Raw genomic sequence first — 23751 nt, 5'->3', positions numbered from 1 at the left:
TGCACCTCATATCTCCCTCAATCTGCTGCACATGCAGGCGGAGTTCCTCTTAGCAGGAATGTCTTCGGTAGTGATAAAGGTCATGTCTCTTTGGAGGTGGATACATATCTGTTTAATATTTATCTGTTTATTTATTCCTCATATCATCACTGAGACAGTGACTATGAGTAGATGGTATTTTGCTGCATTGCAAGAATCAAGCTACTGTATTAGGATACTTTGTTATTTATATCACTAATATTTCTAAACACACCAGTAGACATGCCAATATTTGTGATAATCATTTTTTGGGTATTTTGCAAAAATATAAACTTGTCACCTACAGAAAAAAGCCACTGATTATTTCTGGCTTTTATAATTTCTTTGTCTTCATTTTTTGTTAATTTTGAAGCATTTGAAAGCAGTAGAGGGTAAACTTTAACTGTTTGTAACTCTGCTCAACTCCTTTAAATATAACAAATTAAACTGTGTCTTGCAGGAGAAAATTTAAGTTGCTTTAAAATGCAATTTGAGCTTTACTACTATCTTATGACTTCTTTAACAGTTATTTTCACAAACTGTATTTAATGCTGAAAGGCTGTTCACTATTTTAATTGCCAATTGATACAAAATTTGAAAACTGAAATATCAAACGTTTGCTGCTTGCACCTTCGCAGACAAAACCATTTACTGCTTTTCTTCTTTTCTGTCGCTGTAAATTAAATATTTGCATTTTGAACTGTTGGTCAGACAAAACAAGCTTTCTGAAAACATAATCTTGCTCTCTGGAAAACTTTTTAAGGGCATTTTCATGTTTTCTAACAGACCAAATAATCAGTTAATAATTGAAAAGATAATTAAAAGATGAGTCAATAATCAAAACATTAGTTCGTGGCAGCCCTAACAGTATTTATGTATGTAGTGGTTAACTTGACCTCACTGTTCATCACAGGATCCAGTTGAGGCCAGCTGTTTGCTGCGTTCTATTTTTGGTAGATGGAGATGTATTTGGGTTGAAGATTCCTACTTTTAATTGCTGTTGACGGAGACGGGCATGCAGAGGACATGCTGGCCTGTCATTCGGACTGACCGGTGCTGTAACTGCACTGTTGACTTGTCATTTGTGCTGGACCAGCACCTATCATTCACCCACACAGATCTGTCACTCCATATAAACATCCTTGTTGGTGCAAGCGAAGGGGAAGTTTTCCCTCTGACAACAGCCCTGAAAGGGACACAGCGCTGCTTCTCTGTGGACGATGTCACTTTTTCTGACCTGTAACCTTTGACATGTGTCGACCATCTGACCATGATTGGCCTAAACTGGGGCGATGTGTTTTTTAAAGTGGGTCAGCTCTTGAGATATGCCAAGATGAAATGCTCAAAGAGAGTGAGTGATGTGTTCAGGTCTTTGAAGCCTTGTCAAGTCGGTCCATTTCCTTTGGGGCTCCGCCTCTTGTTTTGCAGAGCTAATTCTTTAATTTATTTCTGAATCTGGGTCTCAAGCTGGTCTGCAGAGACTAACTTTTCAGAACCAATGCATTTACAGAGATATGTTGGCCGTGCTTGTGTCTGTACATTAAAACCAGTCTTTGAACTCTGTTACAGAAGGGTTTAGATATGCGATGAAATTCTGCCGGACTGTGCCAAATTTCACAGTCAATAATGTCGGATACATACGTTTTCAGAGGCCCCGCTCAAGTCTTCTATGTTTAAACAGAGGTAAAAATACACACATAAGGGTATGAGTCGTACTTTTATGACTTGTTTTTGTATTTTACTTGTTTCCCTGCTTCTCTCAGAGAGTTGGGATTTTTGTGCTTAGAGGTAACTGAGCGGTCAAGCTTGTTGACCCTAGAGCTACATGGGTAACCCTGGTAGTTCAAGGCTGAAACCTGCCAGGAATCTGTTGGCTGTGATTCCCTCCCCACTTTAAATCGTATTACTCATCTGAATAAATTATGCCCGCTGTCCATTGACCCCATTTGCTGTGTGCTTAAAGTGTCAAACAGCATTTTAACAAAAACTGCTAGTTTACAAAAAAAAACCACCTGTTTAATCCAGCCAATCAGGTTGTTTTTGCTGTCACAGTAAAGTTGCAGCCACATAGGTTGCTGATCCAGCCAAGTGCTTCTTTACACTGCAAGCGTTTCTGTTGCCATGACAGCACTGCGGGCCCACAGCCTTTCTGAAACATGCATTACAAGACTAACTCCGTGTCTTTAGGCCGGTTTAACTATAAAAGCCTTTGCAGATATGTTGATAGAATTTAGCGCAACATGGGCTGAACGCCAACTGACAGTCATGTTGGAGGGTCAACAGTATTGCAGAAGGCCATCTTGGGAGTTTCTGCAGCATTTAGTCTCTGCCAGGGAGAAATGTGGAAACGGGGCAAGAAAACAAGCGCATAAATCAGACCAGTGGGCCACAGAGGGGAAATAGAGGAAAGAGTTGGGCAAGAGAGAGGAAGCCATCCTGACTAGTTCAGACCAGGAAAAGATTTCAAGTCCTTTGGCCTCTGCAGTCATTTTATTCACTAACAAATTACAAATTCAAATCATGGACCTCTATTTCCCACCGTTTTAAGTAAGTATAAAGCCTATAGTCATCTATTGTTTTTTGGCAGTGACAAGTAACATGTATTATCACCTCTTTTCTTTTCCGCTAATACAAACATACGTCACTTTTCCGAAACTTACTGCAGTATCCAAAAGAAAGTATCTAATAAAAGACTTTTCTTCAGATGTTGAGCACCTGTTGGTTTTTCTTGATTCCAGAGTTCTCACCACTGCAGCGACAACAGATTATTGAGAGCAGCCGGCTAATGAGCAACATATCAGCCTCTGAGTTAATAAGTGCTGTATCATGCCACCATTGATGCTGTGGCCAGTCTTTATTGACTTTGTCATCACAGCAGTGATTGCTGTGATTGAATTAAACAGGGAGACATCCTCTATTCCTGAGTCCTACGAACTGGGTGTGTGTCTCTTGCTGCTTTTCACAGCCAAAAAATGGGGACAGATTTTTTTTTTTAGCTTTTAAAGTTGATCTAAATTCAAGTAAAAACCAAAGTAATTTTATTTGTTATCACTGAGATATCCGTGTTTCATGGTTTCAGCTGTCCAAAACCTGTTGATGAGTATATAGCAACTTAATACAGTTACTGATCTGTTGCTATTTTCCTCTGTCTTGCAGATGTTCAATAAGATGACCAATGCAGCAGGTGCAGGTAAGATATTATTTTTTCTTTTTTTGTGTCTCCCCTCAGCTTTTGATGTAAAAGGCTTTTGCTGCACTCTTAAACCATTCACATAAAAAGAAGCCAATATGTATCTCTAATCCTTTATCTAAGTGCATATTTCGACACACATGCACTTCAGGTTGAGTGGAAAGTGTGTCTTTTGTCTGTCTTGAGCTTGTGATGGAGAGGTAACCCATCCAGGGTGTTGGTCTTCCTCCCTGCTAGGTGCATGCTGGGATAGCACCCAGTGGCCATAAAACGTTTGTAGAGAAAATGGATGACTAAATGGATGTTGGAAAGCTCAAGAAATGCTCATCTTGTGGATATCAGCACACTTTCCCCAGGGTATTTGCACTTTATTGCATTGAATGGAAAAGGTAATAACATTTAAAAACAATAGAACTGAAAGGAAACATCCAGAAAATGCAGACTTTGCACTGATTTCAGGGTGCTCGATCTCTCTTTCCCATTTCTGTTTGCTTTGAGTCACTGAGAAAAGATTTAGGTTGAGGAGCAGCAGATCCTCTTGTACATGACATCATTTTTGCTTACTCTGCCCTGAAATAACAATTAGAAATGGTATAGGAAAAGGATCGGACACTGTGGAAGTTATTTTCTTTTACACACACACACACACACACACACACACACACACACACACACACACACACACACACACACACACACACACACACACACACACACACACACACACACACACACACACACACACACACACACACACACACACACACACACACACATATCTATCTTGGATAACTTAGAACTTTATGTCTCATTCAGTTGATCTTAAAGGAGCCTTCAGTCTCGCTCTGCAGTCAGTGTACTGTCATCCAATCGTTGTTTTCTGTCTGGCACATTAGAAAAATCTCCAAGCTGGCTGATGCTGCGCTGTGCCTGCATGGGGGCATCGCTCAGGCCCCAGACAATGTTAACAAGACTGATGGCCACAGGTGTCTGCTCCCTCCCTCCCAGCCGGTGTCTAGAGAATGTCCATATGCACAGTCTCTTATTTTAAAGGCCTTTCATATATTGGTCTCTTGGAGGGACGCAGTTAAAATTAGGCAGCGTGCCAGATCATTGTTTCTCTTTTGCTGAGGGGAAATATTTGGCCTGGTGTGATGTGGCCCTTGGGGGGCAGCTGCGGGATTTGGACAGATGCCATTTTAGACTCAGGTTGCATTCTCACATGACCTCAGTTGTACATGATGGTACTGCACAAGTGGACATTGTGGTCTGGAAATATTCCGTGTCATTTTTATGAAGCAGTTAACTAATGTGTGGTCCACTGGCATGTATGAAATTTGTGCTCTGACCAATCGCATGTCATGGTAATTCTTGGAAACCTGAGTGCGAGACCACGGTGAATAACATCAACAAATTTGCCAACACAACTAGGATGTTCACTTCTATTACATTTATGAATACATATTTTAGGTGGTTATTTTGGCTGATATAAACCTGCCCAGACACGGTGGCACTGTCAACTTTATTTTGTCATGAAGTAAATGAAATCTACAAATTGTTTCAAACTGAATCCAACAATAAAATGACTTTGAGAATGATAATGTAAAAAAGACAAAGCTGGCAGAGAGTCAGAACGCATTAGGTGTGATATTCCCTGGTTGTATTTTACAGCTGGACTGTGGAAACCTCTTTTAAGACACAAATACGAGACGGCCAGATGGTTCTCAGCGTCCACCATAACAACTCTGTCCACCTCATTAAATTGACATTGTCCAGGAGGGGAAAGCACATTCTTTGGGTCCAGTTCCAAAATAGAAAGCCAGCAGTGAGAAAACTTGCTATTTTGTGTTGTAAATGTTCAGTGTATTTGTTTTACGCTCATACGTGCATGACTTCTATACACACACCATTTTTTATCAGCCGTCACTTGTCATGTAACACGTAGGAAGCCATTAAAGACTTTACAGAGAAAGTACATCCATTTCAAATTGTGTATTGAAAACAATTCACCTTTATCTCAGTTGTTAATATTTTACTCATTTTTGCATTGCGTTTATTAGTCTTGAATTCTGATTGCGAGCAGAGATTCTAAAACCACCTCTTCCCACTTGCTGCTATTATTATTTTTGTTATTTAAGATCATTTGTGACGTGCCTTGTTTTTCCTGGGGCGGAAAAGAAAACCCACAGCTCCAATCTAAAAGTACATATGGATATGCTCAGAGAAGATTTGGTCCATGGAGGAGGGAAAAAAAAAAAAAGCTTAATCCTCAATCTCAAATGTTTATTTTCTGAAAGCATTAGTCAACGTTTATGGAGCATTTTTCAAGTCTCGAGTAGATGATGAACCAAGAGTACCTTATTCCTTCTCACACAGTGTAACTTGAAATCTATCCCCTACAGTCTCTAATTAATGGCTTCCTCTGGTGAGAGGGGTCAACTGTGTTCATCCTCAAAACCCTGCTGACTGACATTAATCATTGAATTAATGAATCCGCCGTAACACTCGAATGCTGAAAGCTGCGTATCCCGCCAGGTTCCTGTCAGAGAACTGTACAGATAAGGAGGAGGAAGCAGCCTTTATCAGTCTCAACTAAAACATGTATTTAATAGCAGGGAGACAAGGTTTTGTAAAGGGCGTGGTCAGGATTTTGGGCACAGCTAATATATATTAGTATATTTTGTAATTGTATTTGTGGGCAGGAAAACAAAAATTTCAGCGGAGAGTTTATCGACACACAGAGAGGGTGACAGGGTCCAAGGACAAGCAGTTATGCAGAACTCAGTGACTTTTAACTTGCATAAATACAAGGTCATGTGCTTTGTTATGATAAACATCACCTTTCCGAATGCCAGGCTGAAGAAAAATAACGCAAGTACGGCTTAAACAGCACTCTCTGGCCCAGAACTGTCAGGCTGAGGCTTCCCTCTCAGCCTCTGAGGTTTCAAACAGACTGTGTGCATTTACACAGATCCCCTCTCTGAATAAATATGCTAATGTACTTTCAATGTGGAAATCTCTTGCGGTTGATTATAAGAAAAACAAAGAGGAAACTCTGTGAGTCCCTTTGGAGACTTCTTTCTATTTGTAAGGTGTAAATGACTTCTTGGGAAAAGCCAGAGAAAGGATGTTTTGAGTGTTTCAGTCTTGCTATTTCTTCCCCTTTTGAGTCAGTGGTTAGCGTCACCTGGTGATGGATTCCCAAATGCAGCCTTTGGGCCTTTATCAATTCTCATTTCATTTCTGTCTAATCAAGCCACATGCTTTGGAAGTGAAATATATGACTTTGGCAGGTGCTCCAGACTGAGAGATTGAGATGAAGTAAGTAGTGAATGTGTGGGAAGTGAATCTTGTGCCCTTTGACAGAAAATGTTCCCATTGAAATATAACTTGTTATAGTTTACTGCAGGGGATTATCTAAATAGATGGCCATTCTGTTCTACATTTAGTTAAGTAGAAGTAGACTGTCTGCACACTGAACCCACATAGTATTAGACTATAAGAGGCAATAAGGCAAATTGTGAGAGAGACATATAGACACCAAATAATATACAGTGTATATCAGTGTCAGAGGTGTAATAGTATTTGTTGAAGTTCATGAGCAGGTGTGCGCACAGTTAAGTTGTGGCTCCTTTCTAAGGTTGTGTAACCAATGTTTCCACGATGGCAAGTTTACATACAAAGTTAGTAATATATATTTCCATCGCTTTAGTTTAATAAAGTCAACAATATAATCCTGTGGTTTTCCGCTGTTGTTCTGTATCACTCCTCTAAAGTGTTATTCCTGCAAATATTTCACACTGAAAAGCTTGTCAAGAAATGAAGGGTTTTTCTCTGCTGAAGAGCCAGAAGGCTTTCAGTAAGTAAGTAGTAAATGAAATGGATACAGGAAATATTGTGTTTGTATTAATGTTTAAAGCAGAAACTAACACGGCAAATGGTGGTGGATCAAAACAAGGCTTTTAGTTGATGTGAAACAAATGTCAACATGACAACTCTAAGCATTTCATTTTTATTTATTTTTTGGCTCACTTAAATGGCAAACACTTTACAGATAATTGTATCATCAAGCACTTTTAAAATTTTAATCAGTTTCTACCGGGTCAAGAGAACAGTGAACTTTTTATTTCCTCACATAGGAGAGACGAAGATCGCAGCTGGATCATTGCTGGATGGAAAAACCTACAATTTACAGAGCCAGCAGATAACTGGCTTTGTGATGCCCATTACTCAGGATCACGTATGTTAGGCTCAGTGAAGCCAGGTTACCCAGAGAGAGACCGACTAAATGGAACTTTCATTGTGGTACAGGACCCAGATATCAGAATGTAAAAATGTAATTCATTTATATGAAACATCATCACAGATGTTTTCTTTGATACATGATTAACAGTAAACAGCTGACATGACAATGTTGAGTTCTCTTCCCTGTTAAATTCCACTTGGCACAAACAAAACATTTAAACAGGTCTTGATAATTTGGATTAATTGCACAGTAGAGCTACAACGATTTACCAGCGTTACTCATGACTCCCACAGTATGAGACTGAACAATATGAGAATCCTTCTCACTGTAAACTGAGTCCTCTTTGGGGCCCCATGTTTACACTGCAATCATAAATCACTAGTCCAGCAATAGATGAATCACCAATGGGTATTATATAATGTCCGTGGCTACTAATGTGTTACAGCAGGGTTGTCTTATCTGTTTTTTTGACTCCTGCATGTTCCTCAGCTGTTCTCGGAGCCCTGAGCTCCAGTCTCACCCAGGGTCGCTGCCTGCTGCTGGAGGCCGACTGTGACCTCAGACAGCTGCAATCTCTCTCTGGAGACCTGTTACGGACTGTGATATACACATCGCAAGAGCTTCGTGGCAAAAAGCGAGGAACGGATGACATAGCCTGACACCTACGTAGTTTTAATCAGAACATATACAAGAGAAGCGGGCTGGTGGGGTGAATATTAAAATCAGATGTTTTGATCTGTAGGAGGGAATGTTAACTCTGTTGTAATTCGTTGGCCTCCGCTACACTCTGACCTCACTGCTGTTTTTATTACGAAGTCTTTTTTGTTGTGATAGTAAAGGTCCAAACTTAGCTAAGTGTCACATTGTTCTCAAGGGGAGGCCAAAGAATAGATCATTTTTTAAAAAGGGGCTCTTTTTACAATTTTTCAAGAATTGCACACACTCGTGGAGGCTTTTTTTATGTCTCCGCTGTACATATTTAGGGTTTCTCGATTTGTATTAGCGCTGTCTCAAAAACGTCATAATCGAACTATCTATAGAAAAGACGGAGTCAGATTATAAAACAGGTTTGTGTAATCTTGGATAAACAGGGAACAAAAATGTCAAATTATCGGAATACAAGGAATTTTAGGACACATCACAGGATTTATTTTTTAACTTGGTTAAAAACAAGATGTGTCATTGAGTCTGTCTTGCCCTGAAGAATATGTGTTTTTTTTTTTAAAGTGGCTTTGATATTGCGGAGAAATGGCAACAACACATATTTTTCCCTTGCAGTGTTTGAATACAGCCAAACATTTTGAATGTGCTCTAACTGACAGACCTGGACTTTGTGAAACGTCTTAATTTAAAGCTGCATTGAAAATTCATTTTCACGAGATTGTGCCGTTATTTCTGCTCCCTGTCTACCCGTTGCCTGACAGGTGCCAGATCAGTGACATCATGTTCTAAATTTACAAGCAAGTCGTCATTTGTAGATGCAGCTCTGACTATAAAGGGTGCTGCTGGCATGACGAGTGCATAAAAAATTCCACACATGGAAAGATGGAAAATTACTTGTGGTTTCCTGAGTGCAGAGGCCAGCTCGGCTGTTTGACAGGGAAAGCGAGAGGGGAAAAAATAAGCCTGGTAGTATTTCTGGACTTTTCTTTGTATACACAGTAATTTGTCAAGGTTGTGAAAACATTAGGGAACTATCTGGTTAACCCGCTCTGAAATCTTTTCACGTTTTTATTGCAATTTCAACAATTTCATTGCAATCATTGTTGCTATCACATATGCAATGGCACATAATATCCTTTAATAATGCCTTCAAGGCCCGTACACTGAATGAAATCATCATGTTCTCCAGTTTCCATGATCCCTGGGCATAAATCATCTGATTTGATCCTATTATTGTGCAATATTTGTGTGTGTTCATAGAGTTGTTTGGACAAAAACTATCTATGTAATTCTAAGTCTATAATTTCAGGCTTATTGTTCAGATTCCCAATTACACCCACATACTGGCAGTTAGATAAGGAGCAATCAATAAATCCTTTGGGGAACAACTTTGTTTTCTGTGTGTCGAGGAATTTATGCCTGGATTTTGTAAACTAAGTGGAAGGAAACGTGGGCAGCCGTGTCAGTTGTAAGAGGACAATCACTGTGTGTGTGTGTGTGTGTGTGTGTGTGTGTGTGTGTGTGTGTGTGTGTGTGTGTGTGTGTGTGTGTGTGTGTGTGTGTGTGTGTGTGTGTGTGTGTGTGTGTGTGTGTGTGTGTGTGTGTGTGTGTGTGTGTGAAGCAACACAAAAGCTAACAGGTTGGTCCAGCACTCAGCTGCCAACTGAGAAGAAAGGCAGAAACAAGATTTAGGAAGTAATGAGCCAGGAAGGACCACACTACCTCAGGGTCCCACACCAGGATGTAAGTGGCTGAACAGTCGACACACTCACCTCCTGCTATCTCCTTTTGTGTGTATGTACCTTTCCTGTGAATGCTCACCACTTCGCTGGAAATGAATCCAAACAATAACTTCATCCTCATCCAAAGCTTTATCAAATCTGGTGCTCCACTTTGTAATACCTCAGTTTTCCTGCGTACACACACAGTTTCCAAGCCAAGAACATTTCCGCAGGGTCGGTTTGGATACAATAACTGCATTGGCTCTTTCACTGGCCTCCCAAAATTTCCCACATAAACCACAGAGATTCCAGATGTTGCAGGGAGGCAAGAAGTCTGCTCCTCCGCCGGGCCCGCAGCCCTCGTCTGCAGCATCCTCAGGTTGGCCGAGCGCGTGGCACGGCTCACACCAAACGTTGTGTCTTTCTGCGCTGAAGCAGGGCCGCGGGTAGCCGTGCCACTGGAGATTTACAGAGCTGTTCACTTCCACCTGTACCCAGATAACAAAAAAAGCCAGCGTGCTGTTTAAAAGAGGCTCTGTCCCGGGGCAGTGTTGCACCGCGGCTTTCTTGTGGTTTCAGATCTGATTAAACAATTTGGCTCAGTAATCAAAGAGCAATAGCAGACTTCCTGCATCCTCTCTGCACACCGGCTTTAAAACTTAAGCGCCCAGCAGGAATTGTTTGTGTCTTAGTTTGAAAACAATACCTGCACTGTAGTTCCAGCCTATCACGGATGATGAGTTGAGCAGAAGGGTTGGCAATGGATTAGGTTGATGCAGTGAGTCCACACTTTATCATTAATAAAACGTATCATTCATATCCTGATGTTTCTGAGAGAGAGAGAGAGAGAGAGAGAGAGAGAGATAAAAATAAAAGGACACAGTTATCTTTGTCATAGGGTGGCGGCAGTTAAACATGATTTATTTTTCCATGTTTTTAACCCACTTTGTAAACATGTGGTCTGAGCGAACTCTCTCAAAGGTTTTGTGTAACTTTTATTTATCACCATCATGAGTAGCAGCTTTGGAAGCAAAACTGTAATGACTTCACATAGATGTTAGACATTTGTCACTGGACAGGAGACTACAATTCCGTACTGTAGGTTTAATTTTAAGCAGCTGGCTTTTTTTTTTTCAATCTCAACTAAGGTTTCTCTCTTGGGACAATGCTCATCTGGAAATATAAACATCAACTTCCTGTTTGAATTTGTTTCATAGCGGCTCATGTCATGCTCCAGTGTATCATGGGATGTGATACATAAAGAGTTATCCTGTCCGCTGTATTTATTGGTGATTGCTTTGAACCTGATGCACGTTTCACAAAGGCCATATGAATTAGTCCGAGGTGAGGAAAAAGCCATAAAACACGACTCAAAATCAATAAAACATTAGTTTTTTTTTACATTTGCTAACTCTGAGAAAAAAGGAGAGAAATTGAGGGGGTGAGAGTGATCGAGGGAGAAATATACCTCTATGATTAAACCCTCATTGCGCTAATAGAAACCAGGTGCTGGACAGTGGTGTAAATGTTTTCCCATGCATTTTTGTGGGCAATGCAGCCTTAACGCGTTCAGACCTGACAGCATTACATGCTTTGTCATTCAATTAAACAATGGCCACGTACGCTTGTCATGCCCGTTTTACATTCTTCAAGCCTCTTTATACAAACTTTGACCCCTACATGCTCTCACTTCTACACACTTAAAACAACTTTTGAGTTTCTTCTATTTTCACCTCACTTAATGTTGTAGTTTAATACAAGAAGTCAAGTTGTGTAACAAACCACTGCAATGAGAAGATGTAGATAAACATATAAATTCTGCAGTTTATGTTTCATTTTTTTTTTTTTTTTTTTAATAGATGTGATAATTGATCATCTATTTGGGAATTAATGATTCCCTAAAGAACAGCGTTCACTACAGGAAGAAACCATGACGTTACAACAGGCAGCCCTCTAAGAAAACAGAATTAGTGGTCACTTTAATGGATTGGGACCAAAGTCAGCTCCTCCTTCCCCAACCACATAATCTAAACCCAGATATACACCACATGTGTGGCTCCTCTGGAAAAATGAACTCGACTGGGGAATATATGGTCAGGAAATTTATAGCACATGCCTAGGACGAGCCCTCAGGGGCCGGGGTGGAGTTGGAGGGGAGCTCTCTCCACTCGCCGAGCCTTGTTTCCATTAGGCTGAGAAGTGCAATCTCCCAGACATTTCAAGGGGGCCTGGTGTAAGACCTCCTGGCCAACAACATGACCCATTCACTGAGGAGAAATCAGTTTCCTCACATCTGGGATTTTCCCACTGCAGCTATGGGACAGCATTCCACATCAGTCACCGGGCATGGACGTTGACAACACACACACACACACACACACACACACACACACACACACACACACACACACACACACACACACACACACACACACACACACACACACACACACACACACACACACACACACACACACACACACACACACATTGAAATGAAAATAACTTGCGCACAACTAAACATGTGTGTGTTTATCTGTATGTGTTTATGAAAGAAGCAGCAAGAGAGTGGACAAAACGATAGCCCAGAAAATGGGCCAGTGTTTCGGGGAAAACGGGAAAACTGGCGCTTTATTATAGCTGCCTGGCCAAAACAAACAAGTGGGTGAGTCAGCGAAGAGAAAACATTCTCAAGCTGACTGATGTTTCCTTTCCTTGCATCTGCAATTACTTCCACTGCCAAGGTCCACTCCAGAGGCTAAGTCATTGTCTAGCCACAATGATCCTTATGATAATGTTCATCTTTATAGTGCAAGTGTTGTTTTTTTTTTTTTCTTAGAGGAGGGAGGTGCTGCAGTGGGCTGTGTTTACATCTCTGGTGATTCATGTCGAGAGAGGTCAGAACCTTGCTGTTGCGCTTCCTCCATCACTTTTACTCCTGGGGGCTGACAGGGACAGTATTGTATGTCTGTCTGTCAATTACCGCCTTGTCAGTCATTAGGTCTGTAGATTGATGCCTCGTTTGCAACATCAACATCTTGTCCTTCTTCATTATCCGGTTTTTGATTCATATCCACAGAAGATTTAGGAGGATGACGTTTTGAGGATTGTTTAAGAGTCATTTATGAAAAACTTCTCATCGGTATTATTTTTGGTCGTTAATAGACTCCTGATATTTGTGTTAAATTTATGCGTTAACATGCAACCCTTCTCTCTGTGGGCTTCCTGGTTCACATGACCAAGCGGAAAACTAGGCGCTTGACTCGACCTAACCCTGACCCTTCTTGAAAAGTCACAGGATCAAATGAGACAGGTTGTCTTGACAAGTATGTGTGTCTGTGTATTTTATGTCCTCCAAGCTGCATTTTAGCCCTGAGGTCTGAACAAATGGGGCTGAAAATAGCAACATGCCGATCACCGGCGGCCAGTGCTGCTGGACCCAAAACAGCGTTTGTATTTTCTCACATATGTTTCACTCCTGTGACTTGTTAAATCTTAAAATAACAAATTCACTTAGATTCAACTGCAGATGAAAAGCTGTGTATTATTCACTTCCGTCACTGTGAATGAGAAACTTTTGATGTTTTGCCACATACAAAGTCTTTGATGTTTGTGCCATGAAACTTGAAATATGTATTTCAGCTTACTGAAATTTTTATTTATTTAATATGTATTTCACAGTTTTCTGGGTGTCCTTCTTGCAGTTTCCGGGTCCTCCTGACTGCACATAATTTCACTTCAGGACAGAACAAATGGAAAACCGAGCCGCTTCATTAATATTCTCCCCTCGTCTGCACGCTCCTTTGGTGCTGAGATGTCTGTGTGACCTCGCTATAATGTGTAAATCATCTGTCGTGCTCAGCGGCAAATGGGATCTGTTTCTTTATTGAAATGAAGTAATGTTACCTCCACTTCATACTGAGAGGGCAAACTGAGGTCGTCAGAGGATTGTTCATTTAAGAGACTGTCAATCTTCAACTGGTCACTCTGTGTGTTTAGAATGGATTTATACCTGTTATAACAGTAATCCCAGCTGGTGACTGAGAAATGATTTCGGCTGATATGATATCACTGTTCGTAGGTCATGCACTGCCTGAATAGGCATACAATAATAGGAGGAAATTCCTAAAATAATTATGGTATGATTATTGAGGCTGTTGTCTTGTAGGCAGCAGCAGCAGCAGCCTTATAGATGACCTTATCATGTTAGTTCTTGAGCTGAAGTTTTCTTTTCTTTTTTCTAATCTGGCTTTGTGGTGCAAGTTTTTGTAACAACGAAAGTAAATAGTCCTGAAACTGAATCCAAGGTTTGACCTACTTTAACCTACCTGGGAAGAACTCGCTGAAGCTTTAAAATCATATACAGCATCGTCCTGGAGTGAAATTAGGTCAAAATCCTAATAATAGTTGATAAATTGGTCTTTGTCAATGACAAAATATGAAGCATCTACAAAAAAATAAAAAATTCTGCCTGCAGGTAAAAATACCAAGGGAAAAATCTTACTATATTATTAGTTTAAAGAAAATAATTTGGGATTATATCAAGTCATATCATAGTAAAGCTCTTACTTGTCACCACAGACATATGATTCCTCATAGCAGAATTTTTCTAATGTTGCTTTGATTTATTTTTTAATGTGGTTTAGTTTGAATGTTTTGGGGATTATGATGAGGTGAGATGTGATTGCTCAGTTTTGAATTGTGTCATTTGGGTAGTCCACTGCGTGTATTTGTGGTGGTGGGATGTTGCATGGTTTGCAGCTCGTGATGCCTTCAGGTGCTCTACGTAAAGCTCTAAATCCTACTTTAAAGGCTTGTGCTTATGTGTCCTACATCACAGCATTAATACAGTATTTTGTGGTCATCAAAATTAGCTGTAATTTGCAGCTATTTGCAACTGTAGACAGTTTTTAAACAGCTAATATTCTTATCTTTTTGTTAGTCTTTTTCAATGTTACCTTTTTCCTGGAATTATTTATGCTTACTATGTCAGGTTTGTCAAGTTTCTTCTTTTACCAAGAAGGTTACTGAAGATAGGGTGGAAGGTTTTTTGTATACATTCTGTTTTCCAAAAATGGTTCTCCAGGTGAGTCCTGTTCACATATCCTACCGTTTCTGTAAAAAATATATTATTAACAGAACATTGCAAAGTCAAGAAAACCTGCAATGAATGCTCTCTGGGGTAAATCATAAAATGGCTGCAAAAATGTGTTAGTTGGGTCATAAAATGTGTGACATTTAATAATAAACAAATGCTTCAGTCATATATATATATTCATTCAATAAGCTACATGATAATTATACACCATTCAAAACTATAAAATTATGCAATGCGACCATCTGTTGTTACCATCAGTCATCCAAGCTCTTTATTCCTCCCCTGCAGCCATATTTTCCGTGTTATTTGATGGATCATGTGCTCAACTGGCAGATAATTCCCATATTTCCTGCAGCACGTGAACCCGTCACGGCTGTCTTGCTCGCTGTGCTTGAATCGTTTCACACACACACACACAAATACACACGCATACACACACGCACACATCTGGTGTGAAGTGTGAAAGCCTGTCTTGGTGCTTTACTGTCACTTTCCTATCTTTACTCGTTTCATTGATTTCTAACCGAGCGGAATATATTTATTTTTTTCCTCTCAAAATGTTGACAACTTCGTTTGAAGTCCGGGCACCAAAGTCACGTTTACGGCTGTTGTAGGAAGGTGGTAACCGGGAAAAAGTGAATTTGTGTAGCAGATTCGAACAGGTTTGTGTGGGACCAGGAGGATTTTATTATTATGTCGGAGTGGAGGATTTAAGATGACTTCTAAAAGAAACTCAGCGAAACTGAATCTGCGGCGGTCTTTCAGCGAGCAGCTGCGGAGCTCCACATCCAAAGCCTGGGATTTACTCTGGAAGAATGTCAGAGAGCGGAGACTGGCAGGTCAGTAACCCTTTCCAGGCGCACCTGGAGCCCGCTGAAAGCAGTGTAGGGAAGCGTTACCCACCACCGCGAAAACAGAGATCAACCCGGTTTTTTTTTTTTTTTTTTTAAATTGCGGCGTCACTTTTAATTTGAGGGGTCATTTATCAAAATGACATAATCCGTAGTGTGCATTAAAACCAAGAGATGCAATTTGGACAAAGTAGGATGCTGTACGAATGAGGTAGGCTGCTAATTTGGTTTGCTATTGGTGGATTTTTTTTTTTTTTCCCTCTCCTGATATGTCAATGATTCATCCAATAATTAGAGTAAGCAATACTATTTTTTTTAATATATTTTTATCCTAAAACCTGTAGATGTTAAATTACTGAATGTGTGCATGTGGTCCGATTTAATTTCCTTAAATTAAAATGTGACTCTTGTAGTTATAGAACTGAAGGTATCTGTAGTTTGAGTAGAGTGAGTGAACTAAAAACAGCGTTTGAACAATGTCATCAACTTCTAACACGTGCAGATAAAAAAAACATCTAGTGTTCATTTTCAGCACCAACTTGCTCAGTTACAAATCTGCATAAGCCTCGTAATGCCGCAGAGGGGCGCTGATGGGTCATTTTTCTGCACATCTCCAACATGGAAAGCCCATGAATGATGAGTGAGAGTGGACAGAATTGGATAATTTTTCCTTTTGATTTGTGATGTAATAGTATGTTCAGTATACACATATATTAATTATGCTCTTCCTAGACCAATACAATTAGTTTAATGTATTATTATATAATTGTGCTCAGAGCAAATTTAAACAATATAATAATAAATGAAACTCGTTTTATTGGTCTAGGAAGAACATAATTAATATGTTTTGATTATATGATCTAAAATTTGTTGTCTCGTCTTAAAATTTCACTTTTCCATTAGTAATATACAGTGTAACAATACTGCACATACTTGTCAGTCACTCCCTTTAAGATAGTGTAGCCCTAGTTTATCTCTCATTGCTGTATTTGATAATCCAGATACCTGCCGGCAAATAAACTCAAGCTGTTTCCTGACAATGGGACTCCAATGAAATGGTCTATACAAATTTGCTTTAATCTCTTAAGCCTCCCGTTGTCCTCAGGTCAAAATGAACCGCAGCTGTGTTCAACCAAGTTCTATTTTATTTTTATATTATAACCCTCACAGCCTCATTGTCACCAATGAGCCCCAAAAATATAAAAATAAAATAGAACTTGGTTGAACACAGCTGCGGGTCATTTTGACCCGAGGACAAATGCAGCTGTCTCTCGGGATGACAAGACATGTTGTGCGGCCGAGGACTGATCAGTCACACCCAACTTTATTTTTCCCCAGTAAAGTCTTTTAAAGCAAGCATTTTATTTATTGTATAATGTGTATAAAAAAAATGACACTCAAGACATCCGCTATCATGCATTGATGCAGCTATTTTGAAAGAAATGTCATGTGGATTCAAATATTCAACTCAGTGTACACAATGCTTTTTTTTTTTCCAGCTACTTTGTGATGCATTTGAGTGAGACCTGTAGAGTAAACTAAAGGTTTGGAGGTTGATCCCTGGTGAAGTGGTTGTATCAAAAGGTCTTGAGAGTGTTGCATGAGGTGTTGAAGTCAATCCTTTGTGCAGTTGCATCAGTGTAGCACTCGGTGCAGTGGATTGGCCACACAAGTGCCTCATGTGGGAAAGCCGCATGAATTACAGAGCAGCTTTGTCTTCATCAGGCGGAGTTTAAGTGCTGAAGTCAAACAAATCGGGACCAGATGTTTTATGTGATATGTCAGAACCCACTGTTGTGTTCTCTCTGTTTAACAGGATTCGAAGCTGCTGTTCAACTTTCCCACAGTCGTGTATTTAGTGCATGAAGTTTGATACTGGCTTGGCTCTGTTGTGTAGCCCGCTAAAGGCTCGTCCCTGATGCAGCAGCTGAGTCCTGTGATGTCTGGATATTTGACACATTCATCTTTGAATCATTCTTCTCCATATACAGTGTATATCTCAGTGATGTGTGATGCACCTCTGCAGTCCCGAGACTTTCAGCTGGATATATACGGTCTGAACGATGAGGGGACAAATATACAGACCAGACTCAAGCAGATGACAGATGGAAAATGATTTGAATGTCATTTTACCTTTTTGATCCCTGCATGAAAGTTGCATGGAAGTATTTTTTTTTTTACCTTCCAGCTATTAATGGTATAACTTTATATTCTTGACTTTTTTTTTTCTATATGTAGATTATGGTGATTCAGTACGCATACCGAATGTGATATTTGGGACATACAGCAGGAAACCCCCTCCCCCCCTTTTCTTTTCCAAAACAGATAAATCAGAGAGAAACCTCTAGATTTGCCCAAGATTTCGTTGGCCACTGACATCGCAGTTTGTGCTCAGCAGAGATGCATTTGGCCAAATTCAAAAGAAATGTATGTGTCACATTGCTGGAGGTGACCTATTTGCAGCCAAACACTGATGGATGGAAGCTGCCTGGAAAGCTGCCTCACTCAGTGAGTTTGAGAGTTGAAGGTCACTGCAGAAGAAAAACATAAAAAAAAACGTGGAGAGCTTTATGTGATTAATGGATGTTATTTACAGATTACCTGTAGCAGTAAACTGATACATGTGACCTGTCCTTGGTTATATAGATACGGACATATCAAAACGTTTTTACTGATTTTAGGGAGACATGCTTGACATTTTTTCTCAGTGTAAGGGTTTCACATAGAGTTGAAGCAATTTCTCAACTCTCATAGATCAATTATTTTTTATTTACCATTCATCTTTAAAAAAAAAAAAACAGTCACCAGTTTATACTTTTAATGCAGATGCTGTTGCAACTACGCTGCGTGGAGCAATCCTACCACAAGATTGTACGTTTTGCCCTGCAGCACGGGGCATCTATTACAACTCCTACAGGTGTTTCAGTAATCTGGTTACGTGGAAACTTGAGAGTGGTCTTAGTGGTTATCTTCTGTAAGTCAGTTCTTGGCGAGACTGTCTTCCTCCAGAAAATGAACTCATACCTCTCTTGTGCAAGGGGCTGATTAAAACCCAGCCACTTCTAGTGGTTATATAAGAGAATCTGGTGTCCCGGAGAAGTGATGCAGTTCAGATGACGTCAACATACTGACTTTTTCCTCATTAGGAGGAGGTGGGTTTGGTTGATGGTAGATACAAAAGTGGATTTGGGTGCAGGAGACTGCTGTTCACTTCCTGTTTTCCCACCACGAGTCGGGACAGTTTTTGAAAACGGTGTTTACGGTTTTCATGATGCCAATTTTGGCTTCTCTTGTCAGACCTGGAAACCGAATCCATTTTTACATACAGTCCACAGTCAACAGTTTAGAATTGTAATGAGTCCAAAAGTGTGCAGCACAGACCCAACCACCTATTCAATTTGGATATGCAGCTCAACTGGTGTTGCAATATGAAAAGCAAGATTTACATCCAGACCTGAGCTCACAATTCAGACATTCGCTGGCTCATGGGGTGGAAAGGTTCTGTCACACTAGGGCTATTCTTAAGCCTTAACCACAGGAAACATAGCCACACCAGAACCAGGACTGCCCAGTGCACATTACATGTGTCTGCTGCTGAATCAAACCACATCAGAGCAACGTCTGCTGCCCCCGAGCTCATCTTCAGTGGCCTCAAGCTGATTCAGAACAAAAGTTTAGCTTTTGTAATCACATCATGGCTGAAGCTCAGTGTTAGAATGGAAACTAGTAGGCTGAAATGCTCTTGCATCATAATGATAGTGCCACTATGAATTGGATGCGATATGAAGTCTATTCACTCCCAATATTAGCTCAAAAAAACGTCCTCCTTCTCAATTTTTTCCTAAAATTTTATTTGGTATTTATTTACCATTTATTGTCTTAATTACGATAAACATTGAACTCCACTTTGTCGACCCGGCCAGCCTCTTGCAGAGCCTCGGTGTGTGTTTGTGTGTCTGTAATGTGCGTCTGGATTCCTGTTGCCATGTCGTGTAGTAGTTGAGCCCAGAAACCCAGACAGAGGCGTGTTGAAACAAGTCTGATAAGGGCTGGAGTCCCAGTGCTCCACTCAAAGGACAGACTGCAGATTTGTTCGTGGCATGCAGCACAAAGCTAAACACAAGGACATCTCTGGTGGCTCTTTCACAATCCCCGCCGCCGAGGTATTTGAACCCAGACAGAGACGATGACACCATTAATGTCATTCATTATAATGTCACATCGCAGCGGGTTATTGAGTCCGTAATTCGATGCGTTTCACCGTCTAGACCAGCTGAGGAGGAAGAAAACACAGAAAAGGGTTCAGTGAGCTCACACTGTTTCCAACATGCTGCCACTCATTTTTGCATCTGACACCTCAAGCGATCCTTTTACAGGATGAATGAATACAGGTGTTTGTGTGTGTAAAAAAAATGTGTCACCGCCCAATGAAATCATCTGAATAGTGTCACACCATCACCTACTACTTTTAAAAAGCAACAGTGTCGGATTAAAATAGCTCCACTTGAGGGTGTGGGGAGGGCCATTAAACCTGGGAGAAGTTTATGAAAATGTGCAGCGGGCTCTGAAGTGTGCTGCTGAATTGTGGTCTTTGTGAGTTTAAGCTCGGGTGGATTTTGCCAGCCAGGGAGAGGAACAGACAGGGGCTGTGTTTAACTTGGTTGCTTGCCCACTTGTGCTCTATGGCGCCATGCTTATACTAAACAGGCCAGCCTGTATGCCGAGTCCTGGATGGTCATAAGGAGAGTGGCAGGGGCCTTGATTGGCACTGGGTGGGTCTGCTGCCTGGTGCGGAGGTGGACTTCCCTTCAGGTGTGAGGAGGTCGTTGTTTCAATGGAGTATACAGGCTGATACAAGTGGCCTTTTAAATCACAGCAAGTTTTGTTTTAGTCTTAACGTATGTTATTGTTCCAAAGCGTGTAAGTTGCTGTTGCAACTGTTGCCAAATTTTCACATAATTGTTTAACTCACAGGAAATTCATCTTGGGCTTTACCACTAGCTGGAAAGATAAAAGGCCCATCAAAAACACATATTACAATCTAAACAGATATTGTGAATTCACTAGTAAATAAAATAAAATAACAGCATTTCCATTATCTGGTGATTGTATCTTTGTATAATTCCTCCTGCTGAAACTTTTTATGATCCATTTCATTCAAAGCCTCAGTTTGATCGATGTCTGTAAGCACTTTGGATGTCGCCTGATAAAATCTTACTCACAGCTTCAGTTTCCTTCTCTTTGATTATAATGTGGAAACCTTGTTCACATTAGCATTTTCTCTGACACTATAGGGCGGACTGATCAGCCACCAGTGTAGTGGATGAGTGCGATTACACTGAAGTCAAGTTTTTTTTCCAAATGTAGTTGCAGTGGTGGTAGAGTTTCAGCGCATATAATGGTCAATGCAGATTGGTTAAAGGCTGCTCCAAAAGTTTAGCAATGTCAATGTCATATCTATGTCAAAATCCTGCACTCCAGCTTTAAATCACTTCCTGTCAGTAGAAAATGGAAAAGCACATTGACTGTTTGTATACTTTTTACAGAAGTTATTATAACAATAGTAAGCAACTGAGTAAACATTTTTGTTTACATGCTTTAATTTTCATCAGAAGTGATGAATAAAATGCTGCAGTCTGAGCTAGACTTCTAAAACCAAAATCTGTTTTTGCCCTGAGTAGCTGACACTTGGAGGAGACCTACTGAGAGGGCTTCCTGTCACTGGAAGTCCGGGTTGTCATGTGGTGGGGGTGGAGAAGCAGACATTAGTATCCTCCACCCAGGAAAACAACTTCTCTCTCCCTCTCTCCTTGCTGTAGCTTTCTCTAAAATGGCACAGACTCACTCTGGTCCAGTAAATTTGGCACCTGCAACAGCAGAAGAGTTGTTCTAGTGCAGGGCGGGTCCAAAAGCCACTATTTTCCTAAGCCCTCCCACAGCCCTCTTCATCCACTCCTGCTCTCCTTACTCAGTTCATAGGCATTCCGATGGTATTTATATTTCCCTCCAGAGCAGGGGGAAGTTGACAAGCGCTCACACAGACATTGAATTCAGCTCAGCAAGGTGGGCAGTACTCCCACTGTTTCCATGCTATTGGTCTCCGGGTGGTCACATGACTCGCTGAGATACACTGACGCGTTGGCACTCCTCCCCCCCTAGGCTTTGCTGTGCAGTCCCTCTCAGCTCACTTCAGGCTTTTTGCGCATGTATGTGAAGTTTTTCTGCTGGTGAGACGGTGTGTGGCTGAGTGCGTATCAGCCAGTGGTCAGGGCTTGTTTGGGGCACAGTGTTTCAGTTATGTTTCCGGAGCTCCCGGACTCCACAGGCAGCGAGTGTCTGGGGAGTATGACCCCTGAGACTCAGGATATCTACCTGAGAATGGACCATCACCGCAGGCGCTCGGGCTACAGGCTGGGCAGGATCATTGCCAGGCAGCAACTACTCAAGAAGATTGCTGGAGGTAGGAGAGGCGTTTGGATAGAAGTGACAGCTCAGACCGACAGGCGGTTCAGTCTTTTGGTTGGAAATCACTTTTCTTTTTCAGCTGTGGCTGAAGAGCCAGCTGTTTAAATGAATCCCTATTCATCACTCTTTAGGAATGCTTGACTAACAGCTAAGCAAGCTGGTAGTCATAAGATATCACATGTACGTGGGAATATAAGTGTATGAATGCAGGATGACATCATGACAAATTGAGCAAGGGACTTGCTGTACTTGGGATCAGCTGATAGTGGAGTTTATTGGAAATACTCTTTGAAAAGCCTTGGTGACATGGTGTGTTTGTGTTTGTCACCGCAGAAAAAGCCGTGCTTGACCTTCGGCCAAAAGGTAGTCAAGGGTGCAGTGCTGGTAAATTGTTAGTATTGACTGCTTGTAACAAACACTGATTGGAGATAAGCTGTAGGATCAGTTATGTAAGAAGTCAGCCAGCCCAGAGTGTTAGTAAGATATATGAATGAATGTCTCGGCTGACAGTTTTACGAGCCCTCAGCTCATTTGTGGACCGCTGTGTGTAGCCAATAGAGCAATAGTCAAGTTTTTTTTCTTTTTGAACACAACAGGGCTTGACCTCCCATTCAGCTTTCTCCCAGACCTTTAACCTCTTACCTTCACCTGGAGATTTAAAGTCACTCCCTAGAGTCCGGGAATGGGGCAGGGCACACATAACAATAGAGAGGGCAAAATGCACATTCCCACTCCCTCCTTCAGGTGTGAACACCCTGACTCCGGATCGAAGGGTGGCCTCGGTTCATAACAGAGGACGCTTCATCACTAAAACTTCTGCAGCACGGCGTAGTTCTCTTCCCACTGACAAGAGCATGAGTCAGATAATGCAGCCTATTGTGTGGGTAAGACTTCCTGTATCCCCACAGAGGACCGAGGCAATGCACACGGCATGTTTTTGGATTGTGATAATGTAAAAGCTTGTCGTCGGATTGATGCATGAAGATGTCGTGGAGCTGCTGTGTTGGTACACTGGTTTTTCTGGTGTGTGTGTGTGTGATGTTTGCTGACTCATTTTTATTAATAATGAATATTGCCTTCACATTTCCTTCAATTTCATGTTTTTTTTTTCATGTTTTCATCGACCAAAGAAACGTATTAACGTGGAAAACTGTTTTTTTCTCCAATAACACGAGCAATTAAAACTTCACTGAATGTACACAATTATATCTTTCCAATCAGAACGTAGACTGAAATACACAGTAAATGTCTTAACTCTACAGTAAATACATCCCACATAATATCAAGCCGTTTCTTCAAGTGGAAATATAAAAATTCTGCAATTTTAAGTAATCTTCTTATCTGATTTCACTAATTGTACTATTTGATTCTGACTTGCATTGAACGCCTTTAATTGTGCAATTTTCTTGCAGTGTGACATTTTTCCTAGTGGCGAGCAGCATTTTAGCATCAGACCTGATGAAAATCAAGGGATCCCAGTGAAGTAGTATTTTAAGGGA

General features: G+C 40.9%; 1 protein-coding gene across 3 annotated transcripts in view; it reads left to right on the top strand.

Moving 5' to 3' along the window:
* Positions 1–23751, top strand: part of stard13b (StAR related lipid transfer domain containing 13b) — a 56306-nt gene that overhangs the window by 10407 nt on the left and 22148 nt on the right. Inside the window, exon 4 of one of the 3 annotated variants that reach the window (XM_069707415.1) lies at positions 3175–3208. In XM_069707415.1, coding sequence (XP_069563516.1) covers positions 3175–3208 — 34 coding nt within the window. Of the gene's footprint in view, positions 1–3174; positions 3209–15651; positions 15776–22029; positions 22248–23751 lie in introns of those variants that run through there. The other 2 variants (XM_069707418.1, XM_069707417.1) reach the window with 2 other exon arrangements.

This window comes from Brachyistius frenatus, unplaced genomic scaffold, assembly GCF_029030835.1.
Source record: "Brachyistius frenatus isolate BFR_SWC_R1_liver_20210118 unplaced genomic scaffold, ASM2903083v1 Contig_68, whole genome shotgun sequence".
NCBI lineage: Eukaryota > Metazoa > Chordata > Actinopteri > Embiotocidae > Brachyistius > Brachyistius frenatus.
The sequence above is the reverse complement of the archived record's forward strand: the minus strand, read 5'-3'. Positions and strand labels throughout refer to the sequence as shown.